This window comes from Myodes glareolus, chromosome 5 (genome assembly GCF_982192425.1).
Source record: "Myodes glareolus chromosome 5, mMyoGla1.1, whole genome shotgun sequence".
NCBI classification, from domain to species: Eukaryota; Metazoa; Chordata; class Mammalia; order Rodentia; family Cricetidae; genus Myodes; species Myodes glareolus.
In genome coordinates, this window is record NC_142030.1 from 23,360,671 (window position 1) to 23,377,451 (window position 16,781).

General features: G+C 43.3%; 1 protein-coding gene across 1 annotated transcript; it reads right to left on the reverse strand.

Moving 5' to 3' along the window:
- Positions 1 to 1,445: 1,445 nt before the first annotated feature.
- LOC125411692 (intelectin-1a-like) lies at positions 1,446 to 11,830 on the reverse strand. Its single transcript, XM_048451966.3, has 8 exons — positions 11,682 to 11,830; positions 11,420 to 11,483; positions 10,022 to 10,114; positions 8,608 to 8,855; positions 8,118 to 8,276; positions 7,604 to 7,724; positions 6,631 to 6,734; positions 1,446 to 1,719 (listed from the first exon to the last, which is right to left on the reverse strand). Exons 2-8 carry the CDS (start codon positions 11,475 to 11,477, stop codon positions 1,567 to 1,569), a joined length of 936 nt encoding a protein of 311 aa, XP_048307923.2. The 5' UTR covers positions 11,478 to 11,483; positions 11,682 to 11,830; the 3' UTR covers positions 1,446 to 1,566.
- Between the last annotated feature and the right edge of the window lie 4,951 nt (positions 11,831 to 16,781).

A 16,781-nucleotide genomic window follows, 5' to 3' on the forward strand; every position in this document is an offset into this window, starting at 1 on the left:
AATGATGATGAAGATGATGGTGAAGTGTGAGGCTGACTGCTCTCAGAATCCTATTACCAAAAAGGTACAACCTGCCTATTCCTTCCTGTCTCTGCCCCATATTGTCACTTCCTGTCTCCTCTCTGTACAGACCTCGAGACCTCTATGGTTAAGTAGTTGCTAGCTCTGACCTCTGATCTCCATACAAGTTTTATTTGTCAGAACACAAACAAAATATCACACAACACAACAGGGCATGGTCTTCACAGCAATTCAAACTCTAAGACAATAGCCCTGAACTCGTTATCTTCCATAACCAGGCAAATCATCCAGTAGAAGGATTAGAGCACCAACCTAGCTACAAAACCTTTGACCTACAATTTTTCCTGCCTATAAGATGTGCTGGGATAAAGGTGGTATAGAACTTTTGGGAATGGCCAACCAATGACTGGACCAACTTGAAACCCAGACCACAAGAGAGAGCCTGTGCCTGACAGTACCTAGAGGGTTAAGAACCAGAGGCCAGATAGCCCAGAGACCTAGGATAGAACCAAATGTGACTGGGTAAAAGAGTTAACGGAATGATTCCTAATAATATTCTGCTATATTTGTAGACTGGAGCCTAAAATAATAATCATCAGAGAAGCTTCATCCAGCAATTGATGGAAGCAGATGCTGAGACCTACAGCTAAACATTAGGTGGAGCTTGAGGAATCCTGTGCTAGATGGGAAATATGGATTGCAGGAGCCAGAGGGATCAAGGACACCACAAGAACACAACCCAAAGAACCAACTAACCAGGACTCATAAGGGCTCACAGAGACTGAACTAACAATCGGGGATTCTGCATGGGTCTGACCTAGGTACTCTGCATGTATGTTAAAGTTACGTAGCTTGGTCTTCTTGTGGGACTACTAACAGGGGAGTGGAGGTTGTCTCTGACTCTTTTGCCTGCTCCTGGGACACTTTTCCTCCTACTGGGTTGCCTCATCCAGCTTCTTCCCAGAGCTCTTTTGGTCCAGAAGTCCCTGCTATACCTCCTGCCTAACTATTGGTCATTTATCTTTTTATTAAACCAATCACAGTAACATATTTTCACACAGTATAAAGAAATATTCCACAACATTTTGCTCCTACTGGGTTGTGTCATCCACTCTGAGGGGATGTGCCCAGTCTTACTGTAATTTGTTATGTTATGTTTGGTCAATAACCATGAGAAGCCTGTCACTTTCTAAAGGAAAATGAAGGAAGAGTGGATCTTGGGGACAGGGGGTTAAGGGAGGGGCTGGAAGGAGAGAAGGGGGGAAGGCTGCTGTCAGGATATAATATAGGAGAGAAGCATAAATTTTTTAAAGAGCATTGCAGTATCATAGTCCTGATATCTGAAGAATAACCAAGCATGGCAGCAGAAATTCTTTTGAAATCTCCCACCACTACACAAAAAGGATTCACGAAGACACCAAGCCTGCAATGAACATGGTTTATTCTCCTTTTCTGTGCCATTAGCATTCTAGTAACTAGATTGGTTTTTCTCCACGCATGCGAGTCCACAGAATGAAGAAGGCTGAGTCCCAAACCACAAAGTTCTCAACGATAGAACAGAAGCACGGCTGCTTCAGTTATCTCCCGGCTGTTGCTGCTCGCCGTGTGAGTTCCATATCCATTCCAATCAAATGCAGAGAAGTCACCACACTGCCGAGGGTTACCTTCTGGGAAGAATCCTCCTCCACCAATGCAGTGCTGAAAAAAAGGAGAGAAACAAAATAGCAAGGAGAGGTCAGCTGGTGAAATGGTTTGGATATGAAATGTCCTCCCCAAAGATGTTATGCACTGAAGACCTGTTCCTAGTGTAAGTAACATTCAGAGACAGAACTTTGGGGAAGACTTGAATAGGAGGATCCTGCCTTCATCAATTAATTAATAGAGTCACTATTTTGAACTGACTCTTGGGAGGTGGTAAAGCTGGGGATGGGGGTGAGGTCTGGTTAGAGGAAGTGTGGTGTGTGCTTCAGGGGTGATGCATGCATCTGCATGACACAAATGCACCTACATGAAAGCAGAAGTTGCAGGATTATCTCCAGATGATGGTCCTTGCCTTTCCACATTGTTTGAGACAGGTTCTCTTCACCACTGTATTAGCCATGTTACCTGACCTAAGAGGTTCTGGAGGGTCCCCTGCCTCTGTCTCCCATTACTCTGTAGGGCACACTGGAATGGCAGACGCCTGTGTGCAGTTGTTATATGGGTTCTCGAGAAAAGAACTCAGGTCACCAGACTTGCACCCCAAGTACTTTTACCCACTACTCCATCTTTTCAGTCACAAAGAAGCAAGTTTTTGAAGGTGACTTGCCCTGGCCTTTCATGCTGTTTCTCAGTTTTCTGGTCACACTGCTCTGATGTGCGTTTCCTGTAGAATGTTTCTGCCTCACCACGGATCTAACAACAATGGAGCCAACTGACCACAGGCTAAAATTTCTGAAAGCACAAAACTAAATAAGACTTTCCCCTTTAACCTGTTTCTCTTGGGTATTAATGACAGAGGCAAAAGGCTGACTAATACAGCTGATGAGTCCAGAGACACCCTAATACCCAAATCAGTGGACTCTGTTCCTCTCAGACTCTCTGTTGACAGTATCACTTTGTTTGATCCATAAAACCTCCTTCCAATGACTTTAGCGGCATCACTGTCTCTTCCTACCTTTTCATCAGCTTCTCTGCACCTTTGTACTTAGGTTCCCTGGCTAGATTTTTCCTTTATGAATTCCTTAAGCACTACTTCCCAGAGAGGACACATTTTCCAGTCCCCTGTAGCTTGTGCCACCTCTCTGTCTTCAGTTAGGCAACTGATGATTCAAACTGTCTATCTCCAGTCCAGATGTTTCTTGAGCTAAAGATCTTAAATCCATCCATCACTCAAATCACTCCAGGTATTTCAAGCTCCACATGAAAAAACAGAGTTAATTACAGTCATGAGCCACTTAGTAATAGGGATTTATTGTGAGAAATTCCTTGGTTGTTCTGCCATGGTGTGGACATCAAAGGGTGTCCTCAGACAATCTAGAATCACTATGATGCTTCTAGGCAGTACTACCACATGAAAACACTGTCATGTGAACAATCCATCACTGACCAAAGCATGAAGCAGCATGAGTGCAAATCCCTCCTCAACTCCGAAACTGGTCTTCATTCAGACATTGGGACTTAATGAACGCAGTTCATTGGCTTTAAACTTGCTATTTCCATGTCTTAACTTCCCAAGTAGCAGAATATGTTATGCCACACTATCTTAAAAACCAGGGAAGTAAAGGGATTGGATAGGCACAAAATAACAGTTACACAGGAACAAGAACTAGTATGCTATTGTGGAGAAAGATGGCTTCAGGCAATGATAGCATGCTGCAGAGATGAAAACCTAGAGGAAAGCAATTGGAATGTTCCCATCCTAAGGAAATGCATGTTTGAGGAAACAGACAGGCTTAATCTGATTTAAACATTGCATGATCTAGGGGCTGGAGAAATGGTTCAGAGGTTAAGAGCATTGCCTGCTCTTCCAAAGGTCCTGAGTTCAATTCCCAGCAACCACATGGTGGCTCACAACTATCTGTAATGAGGTCTGGTGCCCTCTTCTGGACTGAAGAAAGAATACTGTATACATAATAAACAAATAAATAAATATTTAAAAAAAAACATTGCATGATCTAGTCGTGCATCGAACCATCACAATACATCCTATTAATACACAAGTTTATGTTATCAGTTAAGTAAACTTAATTTTAATAATATTTTAAAATGGCACTCACTCACCCAAGTGAAAGCCATAAGGTGATCCTAGACATCTCTCCACATTCTCTGTATTCATCTAGTCTTAAATTTTACATCATCAGTGTTCATTGGCCCCATACATGGGTGCTGCCCTACTTCACGCTTTCATTTGTGTAGAAGGAGCAGTGGGCCACTTCCTGCCACCTGCCTCCCAGCTAGCTTTACCCCTGAAATAATTACACGGAAACTGTATTCTTTTAAACACTGTTTGGCCCATTATCCATAGCCTCTTATTAGCTAACTCTTACATATTGATCTAACCCATTTCTAATAATCTGTGTAGCACCACGAGGTGGTGGCTTACCAGGAGGATTCTAACCTGCAGCTGTCTCGGAGAGGAGAGTCATGGCGACTGCCTCACTGCCTTTTTCCTCCCAGCATTCTGTTTTGTCTACTCCACCTATCTAAGCTGCTGTCCTATTAAAAGCCAAGGCAGTTTCTTTATTAACCAATGAAAGTAACACATAGACAGTTAACCCTCCTCCATCATTTCCCCTTTTTCTGTTTAAACAAAAAAGAAAGGCTTTAACTTTAACATAGTAAAATTGTATATAACAAAACAGTTATCAAGCAAGAATTACAGTTACAATATTTATATCTATTTTATCTTTTATCATAACTAAGGAAAACTATAACTAACCATTCTTCAACTCCATCAGAGACTCCAGAAGGATATAATATTACCTAATCAAACAAGAAATAAGCAACTTCCAACTCTAGAAATGACAGAGACATCTCGCTGCCTGGACAGTCACACAAAGTTCTTTTGTACCATTGGGGCATCCATCTTCAGACTTCAGGCCCATAATTTCCAGCACATTTGGACCATGAAAAACACCTTTCTTTGTGCCTAGTCTTCCCCCACTCAGACCTGACACTGAGCTATCAGTGTCACCTGAATACACAAAGATGACAAAGTTAGTCTTCCCCTTCAAAACGTGTTGATGGCTCCCATCATTTGCATACAGTACAAACTCACTGGAATAATGTAAAAGTTTCGTCCTGATCCAGTTCCTGTTAACCCTTCCTAAATCAGCTCTTGCCTCTACCCTCCATTCATCTGTACACAAAACTAAAACACAGCTTGCTTTCCCTCATAGCACATGCTAACTGATATACTGGTAAACTTGAATACATTATTTATTCATTCAAATTGGTCTGCACCATAGCACCATAAGCTTCTATCCATCTCCCAAGACTCAATTCAAAAACTACCTTTCCTATAAACTAGGTGTGGTGTCACATGCCTGTGATCCTAGCACTGTAAAGCTAAAGGCAAGGCAAGAGGATCAGAAGTTCAAGGCCATCCTCCCTACATAGTGAGTTTAGAACAAAATGAAGATATATGAGACCTGTATCAAAAGCAAAAAACCTTTTCTGAAGTCTGTACTCTGCCTTTCTAGTGCTTATTGTAGCCCCTAGTTATTTTTGTTTGTTTTGTTTTGTGTTTTGCTTTCTTTTGTTTTATGATACCAGGAACCAAATCCTAGGGCCTTCTGCATGTTAGGCAAATGTTTTATCACTAAGCCATACCCAAGCTCCTTAGTTTATATTTCTATTATACCTCAAACATATCAAATAACAATTACACATTTGTGTGAATGTCTAAACTACTAAGTGCTAGCAAGGTACATCGCATTTCATATCTCCTGTACCATCACAGTGTAGGTACTCAAAATGAGCTATGCTAAACAACACACTGGCACCTGTTAACACTACATTACATATTCTTCAGACATGACTGAAAGGTGACTAGAAAGCAGGTTTTCACAAAGAAACCTTCCCTTTCATTATCTCCATACTCATCTTTCTCCATCTCAATCAGGGGGGCTCCTTGTCAGCAAAAGTTTCCTCATCCAGTCAGGGGAATGGACACTCTGATGACCAAGGAATGAAAATAGAAACGGGGGTCACCTGTCAGAAGCTAAGGACCCTTTTCTGAGACTGTTACTTTGAGGAGGTCTGGGTTCCAAGAGAATCTGTTTTTCTCGGCAATTTCCACCTCATTCTGCCTTTTGCCTCAAACTAGAAAAACAGACAAGTAAACAAAATGTCTAACAATCCCAGGTTTAAAGAACATCAGGTAGCTGCAGTGGGACTGGGTGTACCTGACCTCACAGTCAGTCTACACGCTGACCTTTAACCAGAGAAAGTGCCTGTGATAGGAAGAAGAGCCTGGATGAGGTCTACCAGATGTACAAAACTCTTCTAGTTATCTTTCCACACGATAAGTATCTGTACAAATCCTGAAAAGGATACATTTCACTCTCAAAGCCAAACCCTCAGTAGAGAATGACAATACCTGATGACCCTTTAACAATCTCAGCTCCCAAAGGTTTTCACGGGACTTCCTGAATATAAGTGTCACCCTTAATTCAAGTAACTGGGTGTTTTATCCTAAAAGCTAAGCAAACGGCAACAGTGCATTAGAAGTTGTAACATTGACTTTTGTCTTCAATGAGAGAAGATATTTGTATCTAAACAGAAGTTTTGATCCCTGAGACCAAGCCAAGTACAAGGAAAGGTCACATTCCCACACACATGCTCATACTACCATGACAGTCTTCCATGCTCAGGGCACACTGAAAAACTCAGTCTTATTCACAGGCCAACTTGGTCCCTAGTAAGACTTAGTTCAGAACTTGCTACTTTTGCAGAAGGATCCAAGTTTAGTTCTCAAGTATCCATGTCAGGTATGTCACAACCATATGTAACTCCATTTCCAGAAAATCTAACACCCTCTTCTGGCTTCCCAGCATATCTGTACTCACATACACAACCTACACACAAAGACAAGGGTATATACTTAATATATTTTAAAGGACTCACAATTTCAGTATTACATCCAGTGACCCTCATGCCAGCACACAAGGCATTGGCTGCTCTCTCATTATTGAACACTCTGAACTGAACAAATCCTGCAGTGAATTCCCCTGAAAAGAAAAAGTAGAAAACAGCATTAAGGAAGATTCTAGAAAGACTTGTCTTGAGGTCAAGGCAGAGATTGTCAGTGTAAGGTGCAGATTCTAGTTCAACACATCAGAAACACTGGGTGGAGTCTGTCACTGCCATGACCAATGGCTAAAACATCCTAGTCACAAATGTCGCTAACAGGACATGAGATTTCCAAATCTCAGAGTTCAAGAGTCTGCTGAAGGCTTTTTATGAAGAAACTTAGTAACCCAGGAAGATCACACTGACAACCTCCAACGGACCATCACAGCAGTTAGCAAGTATGTTGACTCTGGTTCTAGCACACTTTTCTTCTTCCCTTTAATTTTTAAACTTTTATATGCCAAGAACAAATAACAGGAGCTTGAAATTACACAGCACAGGTTCAACCGCTTTGAAGGGTATGTGCCACCCTTGGATTTATATTAAATAACACAATAGTCACCCCTCATATCAGACATAAAACTCCATTTTCTTTGTTCTTCTACCCCACCTTTTACTGTTGTTCTGGTCCTTGCACATGGCCATGGTTTATTCCTAAGAAACTTCTGACTGATAATGGAATTGCTAAGAGTAGATTCTGGAACCATGCATTCCCCAGTGCAAATGCCAACTCTCCTGTTCATGCCCTGTGATCTCAGGTAAGTTCCTGGATCTTCAGTGTTCCAGTCTCCTAATCTGTAAAATGGGTTAGTGAGAGTTGAGAGCCTAAGGGCAATCAACTGAATGAAGCAAAACACAAACTCTCACAGAAGAGAAGCAGGCTGTGGTGGATGGTAAATGACTGTTACTTATCATAACTGAGTTTATCATGTGTCCTGCAGAGGATTCAGTAGGATTAGAGACTCACTCTGGCCATTGGGGGAGTAATAAGAGGCTGTCTTCTGAGCATCACCAAAGTCGTAGAGCACAGGTAATGATGGACCATTGTCAGTCCAACACTTCCCTCCTCCATATTTCACTGGGTACATCTACAAGGAAAAGAAGAAGTCACTGGGTAAGAATGGCAGCATAAGTGCTCACAGAAACACTGTCCCGCATGGAGAAGGACAGCATGTATCCAGTAGATAAGATTTTTTCCAAACTAGTCAGATAAAAAAATAATCCTTTCCTTTGTCTGTCTCTCTGACACCCTAGACCTCCCTCTCTTCTCTTCTCTTCTCTTCGCTTCGCTTCTCTTCGTTTCTCTTCTTTCCTCTTCTCTCCTCTCATCTATTCTCTTTTTCACACACCCCTATCCCTTGTCTTACTTGGCTCATTACACTTAAAATTGGGGAAACATTGAATACAACCCCCCCAATCTCAAACACCCACCTCTCTCTCCACACCCATGAAAAACAGCCTCACCCAGTAGTCTCCAGTACCTGGTACAGGCCAAACAAATTATGGCCCATGTATGTCAGGAAGCCAGTGAAGGTGCGGTACCTCAGCAGGGAACTGTTCCTCCAATTTTCCAGGGGGCTATTGTTGGGCACATGCCAGATCCCCAGGTTCCCAGCCTGGATGTCGAAGTAGCCAGGGTTCTAGAAAGCAACCAACACTGAGCCTGACCAGACCAAGAGATTTCACGAGGGAGAAGACCCTCATGCACAGTCCCCAGCACAGCTGATATCTCTGGGCTCCAGGTGGACAGAGGGTCAGCTATGCTCAGATATCCTTATTTCCAAGGACAATGGTCCCATCACCACCACCAACTTACCAAAAATCCTACTTGGAAGGATGCTGAGATTTAAAGTAAGTTCTTTTCACTTCTTCAGCCCTCTGTTGAAGGACAACCTTCCCACACTCTCCATGGCAACCTTGAGCTACACTCGCATCCTCACACTTTCCCAAGTGACTACAGAGTGTACCTACCTTGTAGTCATCACTTGTGGCCCCCTCTGCAGTCCCAAAGGTGTTGTAGTTGGCCCAATTGCCGTCCCCCTCTGGGTAGTCTGCTCTGTTGCCCTGCTGACTGGACCAGCGATCGCCCACCGTGCACTTCCCACCCATGTTGTTCTCGTGCACACTGGCCACCAGGGTCCATCCACCACCTGCAGTGGTCATGTCACAGAAGGTCTGGTAGATAACACCATTCTTTGTGCGGAGGAAATAGAGGCCATCTGCAGAGAGAAGCAGCCCACAGTCCTCCTGTTTGCAGGCTCATTTTTCGTCTCTGCTCTGGAAACAGAATGGCTCTAGGAACTACAAACATGGCTAATGCCTCCTACCCTGAGTGTCCTACCACAGGTGTTCCTGGGATTGTGCCTGGGTTCAAAAAGCCATGCTTCTGTGACTGAGGCAGAACATGGAATTGTCCAAACTGACAGTGATTTTTCTCCTAAATTTAAACATAGTGTTATCAAAGGACTTAGCAACTCAACTTGATTGATACCCAAAGAACTGGGAACAGGGACTCAGACATGTACATTCATATTTGTTACAGCTCTGGACATAAGACCTGGAAGGCAGAAACAAGCCAAGTGTTTCTCTGCAGAAAAAGGAATAAGCACTATACTGTGTTGTCTAGTACGCAGAATATATATTGTGTACATTCCCATGTATCCAATAGATCAAAAAGAGTGAAGTGGGCTGGAGAAATGGCGCCAAGGTGAAGAGCAAGTACTGCTCTAGCAGAGGACTTGAGTTAGGATCCCAGCACTCACACTTGGCAATGTGATGTGATTATTACTCCAGCTCCAGAGGACTAATTGGTCCCTTCTGGAATCTGCATGTACCTGAACATACATATACACATTCCCACACAAAGGCATGTACATCTACATCATCATCATCATAATGCTAAATATTTTTAAAATAAATTAACTCTTCTACAAAACATATGAGCCATGAAGCATGCTGATGAAATAAGGCAGATTACTCAGATGAGGTAACAAGAATTGTCGGATTCATGGAGGTAGGAAACAAAACAGCAGCTCACAGGAAATACAGGAATTTGTTACTTGGTAACTACAAAATTTCTATTAAGTAATGAAAAGTTTCTGGAGATGGATGGTGGTGATTCAATCCATTGTGAAAGTTATTCTTGACTCTGAATACCCTTAAAGTTGATTAAGTGCAATTTTTGTCCACTATGTACATTTTATCACATTTTCTATATCAAAAAAGAAAGGCTGTTCCAGAGGACATAACCTGATTTCCTAGCTGGTCTATGTGTTTGCATTTCTGAGACAGAGTCTCCCCAAGCTGGCTTGGAGTCTTCAATCCTCTGCCTTAGGTTCCCAAGTGTTAGGATCACAGTGTGCTCTTTAAATGCTTCATCACTCACCTTGTGCCCCAGTGACCTTCTGCTTGATTTCCTTGCAGCTTCTGAACAGAGAGGAAGACACAGGATTGGCCTGGCTGTTGGTGTCCAGGTTCTCTTTAACAAGAAAGATGCAGAGTTTCACACTCATTGGACACCCAGCCTCCCCTGTCATTCATTGTAAACTCATCCCACGACTTCTCAAAGTCTCCCTCTGAGAATCAATAAGATTTCTAACTAGGAGGAAAGACAAGAGACTTGAAGGTGTGGAGAAGTTTGTGCCCAAATTCCTGAAAGGGAAGAATAAAGTGAAGCCCAGCTTTGCAGGTAGAAGAAATGCAGGAGGCCTAATGTGCCTGGAACACGGGAAGTGAGGTCGACAGTGCAGAGACTGACCAAGAGAGCATGGAATAAAAAGCCTTGCAAATTGACTTCAACTCTGCAAAGTCCTCTGAGACCCTAGAAGGGCGGAAACAAATGAGAATATTAGGATCAGAGCTGCTCAGGTGTAAGTAGCTCCATGTGGACAAGTCAAGTGGTTTTGGGTTGTATTTACTGTGTCTGAGCCTCAGTTCCCTACTGCCTCCTATCAGTATCCTGACAAATACTATCATATGGAGATCTTGTAAGATGGTGTGTAGGGACTTGTTCTTTTTCTTAAACATACAAAAAAGCAGTGAGAGGAATTACACACTTAAAATACCATCGAGTTCTGATAGAGAGCAGACTGAAGAAAACATTCTCTGGTCACGAACCAGACCAGAACATGCCCTTGGCATTGAAACTCTAAAGCAAAGGTCCTAAGTACAGGGAGTGACTAGAATGGGACACAGCTCTTGCAGAAGTTCCCCTGGAGCTACACACAAGTACAGGATCTGGACCAGGACCTGTCTCAGCAATCTCACTGCCAGAGACCAATTCCTTCAGGAGGCAATCAGCACCCAGCCTACATCTCCCAGGCATCATCTCTATGGGGTGGACTAGGTTGTGTTTACATGCCCAGGATCCACCATTAAAGGAAAAGAGGCCTTTACTTTGGTAGAGAGTGGGGGTGAGAGATAATTGGGAAAGGTTGGAAGGAAAAAAGGAATGGGAAAATAATACAATTATATTTAACTTCAAAAGGTTATTTAAAAAACAAAAAAGACATGAACAATGGAATTGTAGTCACACACGTCCTTAATCCCAGCATTTAGGAGGCAGAAGCAGGTAGATCTCTGAGTTTGAGGCCAGCTTGGTCTACAGAGCAAGTTCTAGGACAGCCAGGGCTACACAGAGAGACCCAGTTTCAAAAAACTAAAAATAACAACAAAAGAAGCACGATCTCTGGCCCTCAGGTCCTGGCAGCAACCTAGTGTAGCGCTGATTTCCGTTAAAGCTAAAGGAGACCTGCAGAAGCTCTGTTCCTGTAGCAAGACTCACCGGCAGTGCACCCTCTGGTGGCCACGATGATAAACAGCAGGAAGCCGAGTTGGGTCATGGTCCTCTAGAGAAGGGCAAGATCATGGTCACTCTCTATCCAGACCATCTTTTCCCCTATCCCAGTCTCAGCTCCTGTCGAGTCCTCCAGTTACTCAAAGGCCCCTTCCCTTTATTCAGCTCAACACGTTTGGCCCTAACAGCGATCTGAGCCAAAATCCTTTCCCGCGCTGCTCCGGAAACAGTAACTACCTTCCCTCCATACCTGTGGGAGCTAAGAGTTGCCGAGTGAAGACACAGGGCTTTCTCTTCTGAGGCTTCTGCGCCTGTGAGGTTCTGGTCCTTTTATGGGGAAAGCCAGTGGGGCATAAGCTCACCTTCTGGCAGGCTGCCCAGTGTAGATATAGCATCTGCTTATTGTAGGGCAATTCTGAGATTAGCAGGCTCTCAAGGACAAATACTAAATGTGGTTTACTAGTATCACTCTCAGGTTCCAAAAAGTGGTGTTGGGTTTGGTTTTCAGTCCGCATCTTTCCTGTAAATTAATATTTTTCTTTAAAAAAAATTCTAACATCTACCATAATCATCATTCATAGGAAAGGGAAACTTTTGCCAGTGGTGGCGGTGCTGGTGGCAGTGGTGGTGATTTTTGAGACAAGGTCTCTTATAGCCCAACCTGACTCAGACTCACATATGGCTGAAAACGACCTTGGACTCCAGATCCCCCTGCCTCTACCTGCCAAGTGCTGGAATTTTAGGTCTGTGCCATAAACGCTGGCTGGGGGAGGGGGACATAAATAACAACCTTGTAGAAGGACAATTTCAGAATAAGTACAAATATTTCGCTTGAGTAAGTTTAATGGCATACAAAATTAATTGGCCACATGGTGGTGCCTCACGCCTTTAATCCCACCATTCAGGAGACAGATCTCTGTGAGTAGAGGGCCAGCCTGATCTACAAAGTGAGTTCCAGGACAGCCAGGGCTACACAGAGAAACCCTGTCTTGAGGGGGGGAAAATCCCAACACAGACAAATAGAAGTGGACAAATATAAATAAATCTCACTGCCAGCCAAGAAGCTATTTGCAATCAACACACGTCAGGAGAGGCTGGCATCAGTACCCTCTCGACAGAATGACTCTTACATCAGCCACAGCCCAGCACAGCCCTCTGCACAAAGCTGACTCCATGGTTTTGTGTGCACTTATTTTGTCACAATTTGGTAATCTTCATCTTTCTGGTTTGGATTGGGTTTTATTTTTACTCCCTCAGAACCATCCTGTGCACTCCACCCAGTCTCTCTCTCTCTCTCTCTCTCTCTCTCTCTCTCTCTCTCTCTCTCTCTCTCAAATTCAGGGTCTCTTTTTCCTTTTTTTCAAGACAGGGTTTCTCTGTTAAACAGAGACACTGTCCTGGAACTTGCTTTGTAGACCAGACTGGGCCTCAAACTCATGGAAGGCCGCCTGTTTCTGCCTCCTGAGTGCTGGGATTAAAGGTGGGCACCACCAACGCCCAGCTCTTTTTCTTTAGTTGCTGTTACATACGTGTGTGTGTATGTGTGTGTGTGTGTGTGTGCATGCACGCGCGCACACACACACGCATGTATCCCCAAATACATAATTACAGCTGGTTCAGTCTGTATAAAGTTGCTTGTATTTACATGTTTTCAGGACTGATCATTTGGTATTACGTAGCCCATTGGTGTTCTCTTCCCTAGAGAAAACTGTTTCTCCAGCTCTGCTGTCCTTAGTTGCCTCTAGTCCTCTGCCTAGGGCTGAGGCCTCCTGAGCTTTCTCCCTCTACCTTAGCATGTCTATTGGTGTCCTCCTTGTTGGGGGTCCTGTTTAGGCAGCCATGTTGGTAAGACCTCATGGATGTAGCTTCTGATGCTTCTAGAAGACAGTCTCACAGCAATCTCCGTGTTCTCTTGACTCTTTTTTATGTGTATGACTGATTTGCCTGCATGTATGGTTGTGTGGCATGTGTATGCAGTGCATGCAGAATTCAGAAGATAACTAAAGTTACAGAAAGTTGTGAGTTGCTATGTAGGTGCTGGGAATTGAACCAGGATCCTATGGAAGAGCGGCCAGTCCTGTCAACCACTGAACCATCTCTCCAGCTCTCTCTTTTGACTCTTACAATATTTCCACCCCCTCTTCCACAATGAACACCGAGCCTTACTTAGCTGCAGGAGTTGTGTGGGTGGTGTGTCAGTTGGGACTGGACTCTACAACCCTGCATTTTGACTGGTTGTGGTCTTCTGCAGAGATCTCCGTCCGTTGCAAAGAGAAGAGTCCTTGATGAGGGATGAGAACTACACTTATCTGTGAATATAAGGACAAATATTTAGAAGGAAGTCAGGGGTTGTGCTGCTTTAGTACAGGGGTGGTTGTAGGTTCTCTTTCAAGATCCATAAATTCTCTAGCCCTGGGTGGTTGGTTAGGTTTCCAGTACCAGGCATGACTTCCCTCTTATTGAGCGGTTCTTAGTTCCATTAGAGAGCTGTTGGTTACTGCCAAGGTATATGCACCACTATCACACCCTTAGGGTTATTGAACCAAACTAGTAATTGTTGTGGATCACAGGCATCATAGGTGAGTAGAACTGTTGATTGTTTTCCTCCTTTGGAAGTTTGCATGATGCCTTCTGGCTCCATGAAAGCTAATCCTCAAGGAGGAGGTTTTTAGATCACACCCAGCTTCTGTTGCCATTGTTGTTGTTTTATTGTTGGGAGGACTTTGTTTCGTGTTGTGTTGTGTTTTGGTGAGAAAGAGAAAGAGCATGAGGTTGGGTGAGTAAGGAATTGGGGAGGACATGGGAAAGTTTGGGAGAGGAGAAAAATATATCAAAATATACTGTATGAAAATTTCCAAAAGTAATTTTAAAGACAAAAAAAGGAACAGCGTGGTGGCACAGACTTTTGATCCCAGCACTGGGGAGGCAAAGGGAAGTGGATCTCTGAGTTAGTAAAGTGGTGGTTATAGGTTGGTTATAGGTTATAGGCCAGACTAGTCTACAGAAAGAATTCCAGGACACCAGGGCTACACAGAGAAATGCTGTCTTAAAAAAAGAGAAAGAAAGAAAGAAAGAAAGAAAGAAAGAAAGAAAGAAAGAAAGAAAGAAAGAAAGAAAGAGGGGGGGTTGGGGGTAGGAAGGGAGGGAAGGAGGGAGGAAGGAAGGAAGGAAGGAAGGAAGGAAGGAAGGAAGGAAGGAAGGAAGGAAGGAAGGAAGGAAGGAGTTTGAGGCCAGTCTGGGATACATGAGACCTTGGCTCAAAAAAAATTGCATATATACACTTTAGTAATTTTTTTTTTGATTTTTCGAGACAGGGTTTCTCTGTAGTTTTTGGTGCCTGTCCTGGAACTAGCTCTTGTAGACCAGGCTGGCCTCAAACTCACAGGGATTCGCCTGCCTCTGCCTCCCGAGTGCTGGCATTAAAGGCATGCGCCACCACCGCCCGGCTACATTTTAGTATTTTTAAAAATTAATTCCTGCCGGTCTGGAGAGATGGCTCAGCGGTTAAGAGCACTGACTCTTCTTCCTGAGGTCCTGAGTTCAATTCCCAGCAACCACATGGTGGCTCACAACCATCTGTGATGAGATCTGGTGCCCTCTTCAGGGGTGCAGGTACACATGCAGGCAGAATATTGTATTCATAATAAATCAATAAATCTTTAAAAAAAAATAATTCCTGCCAGGCAGTGTGGCACACGCCTTTAGTGCCAGCCTTCAGGAGGCAGAGGCAGGCAGATCTCTGAGAGTTCGAGGTCAGTCTGGTCTACAAAGAGAGTTTCAGGACAGTCAGGACTGTTACACAGAGAAATTCTATCTTGAATAGCAAAAAGAAAAAAAGAAAAAAGAAAAGAAAAAGTGAATTCCTAGATGTGTCCGGTGATACTTGGCATACTTGGTGTCATTGTACATCTCACCCTTGCTGATACGTAAGTCATAGAACAGCCAATGATTACTAACTGGACCTAAGAATCTAAGAAACTTTGGGCTGTTTGGAGGCTATCACCTACTAACCACCAGCATCTAGTCACTGTGTCCCAACGATTCTGCCTCCTACTTCCCCTGGTGTCTGTTCTTCATTCCACCTCACCCAACCCCTACTGTCTATGACTCTTGTTTTGTTCAGATCTGGATTTTTCAGCTATGACTACTAGAAATTTTAATCTTAAACTGGCCTATATTTTAACAAGTGATTATACCACATGATGAAATAACAAATCCAGAAAGAGTGAAGGATTGGACTGGGGTATTTAGAGATCATAAGAAATAAACATGGGTGGGCTCGGTACTCACTGGATTGCCCTCCCAATTCTATTCTGTGTCTCTGACTTTTCTTTCGTATCTCTGTTCCTTCTGCCTAAAATTTCTAATCCACACACCCTTATCCTGAAACATGTGAACCCCACGGAGGCTGAACCCCGACAGCTTACTCGCCACTAAGCTTGACAACCTCAATCTAATCCCCGTAATCCTTATGTTAGAAGCAGAGAACTGATTCACACAAGCTGTCCTCTGACTTGCGCAGGTGTGCCATGGGACATACAAACCTACATACATGTGTGTTTACACATACTTACAGAGAATAAATAAACAAAAATACCATATATATATATATATATATATATATATGAAAAGTTTATTTATGCACACACATACCAGGAACACTGGATCAATAAATACCTTTCACTTATCTTATTAAAAACCCTATATCTAAACATAATCACTTTCTGAGATGGTGGGCTGGGATTGCCACATAAAATTGAGAGGACCATAATTCACCCAAACACAATGTCCATTCCTGAACTAATTTTTGGTCAAGGGGGTGAAACTGCCCCACTCTCCTTGGGCTAATCATCTGGGCATGGCAGATGACCCTCCTACATCATGGGCCAAATACTTGTGAGTTTTGTGACAAAGCCTCTGGCCTCTGTTTTGAACATTCCTTAGCCCTCTTCTACCTCTAGTATTGGTCCTCTCAAATTCTTCTGCACACTGGTACCAAAGGGAATCCTTATGAAATACAAGCCATATCTAGGGATGATGATCCACACCTGTCATGCCAGCATTTGGGAGATAGGGGTAGGATGACCAAGACTTCAAGACTTCACATCTGTCTACAGAGTGAATTCAAAGTCAGCCTGGGCTACATGAGACCCTGCCTTAAAAAAAAAAAAAACTCACACACAAAATTATTACTACAATCCCATTAAAAGTACCCCTGTCACCCAGCAGCTAAAGAAACAAATTCAAAGCCCTTTTCTTAGAGGTTGTATCAGTTACCTGTTGTAACAAACCACTCCATGACTGGGTAATTTAAAACAAGAATCACTTCTTTTGTCTATAAGGCTGCAAT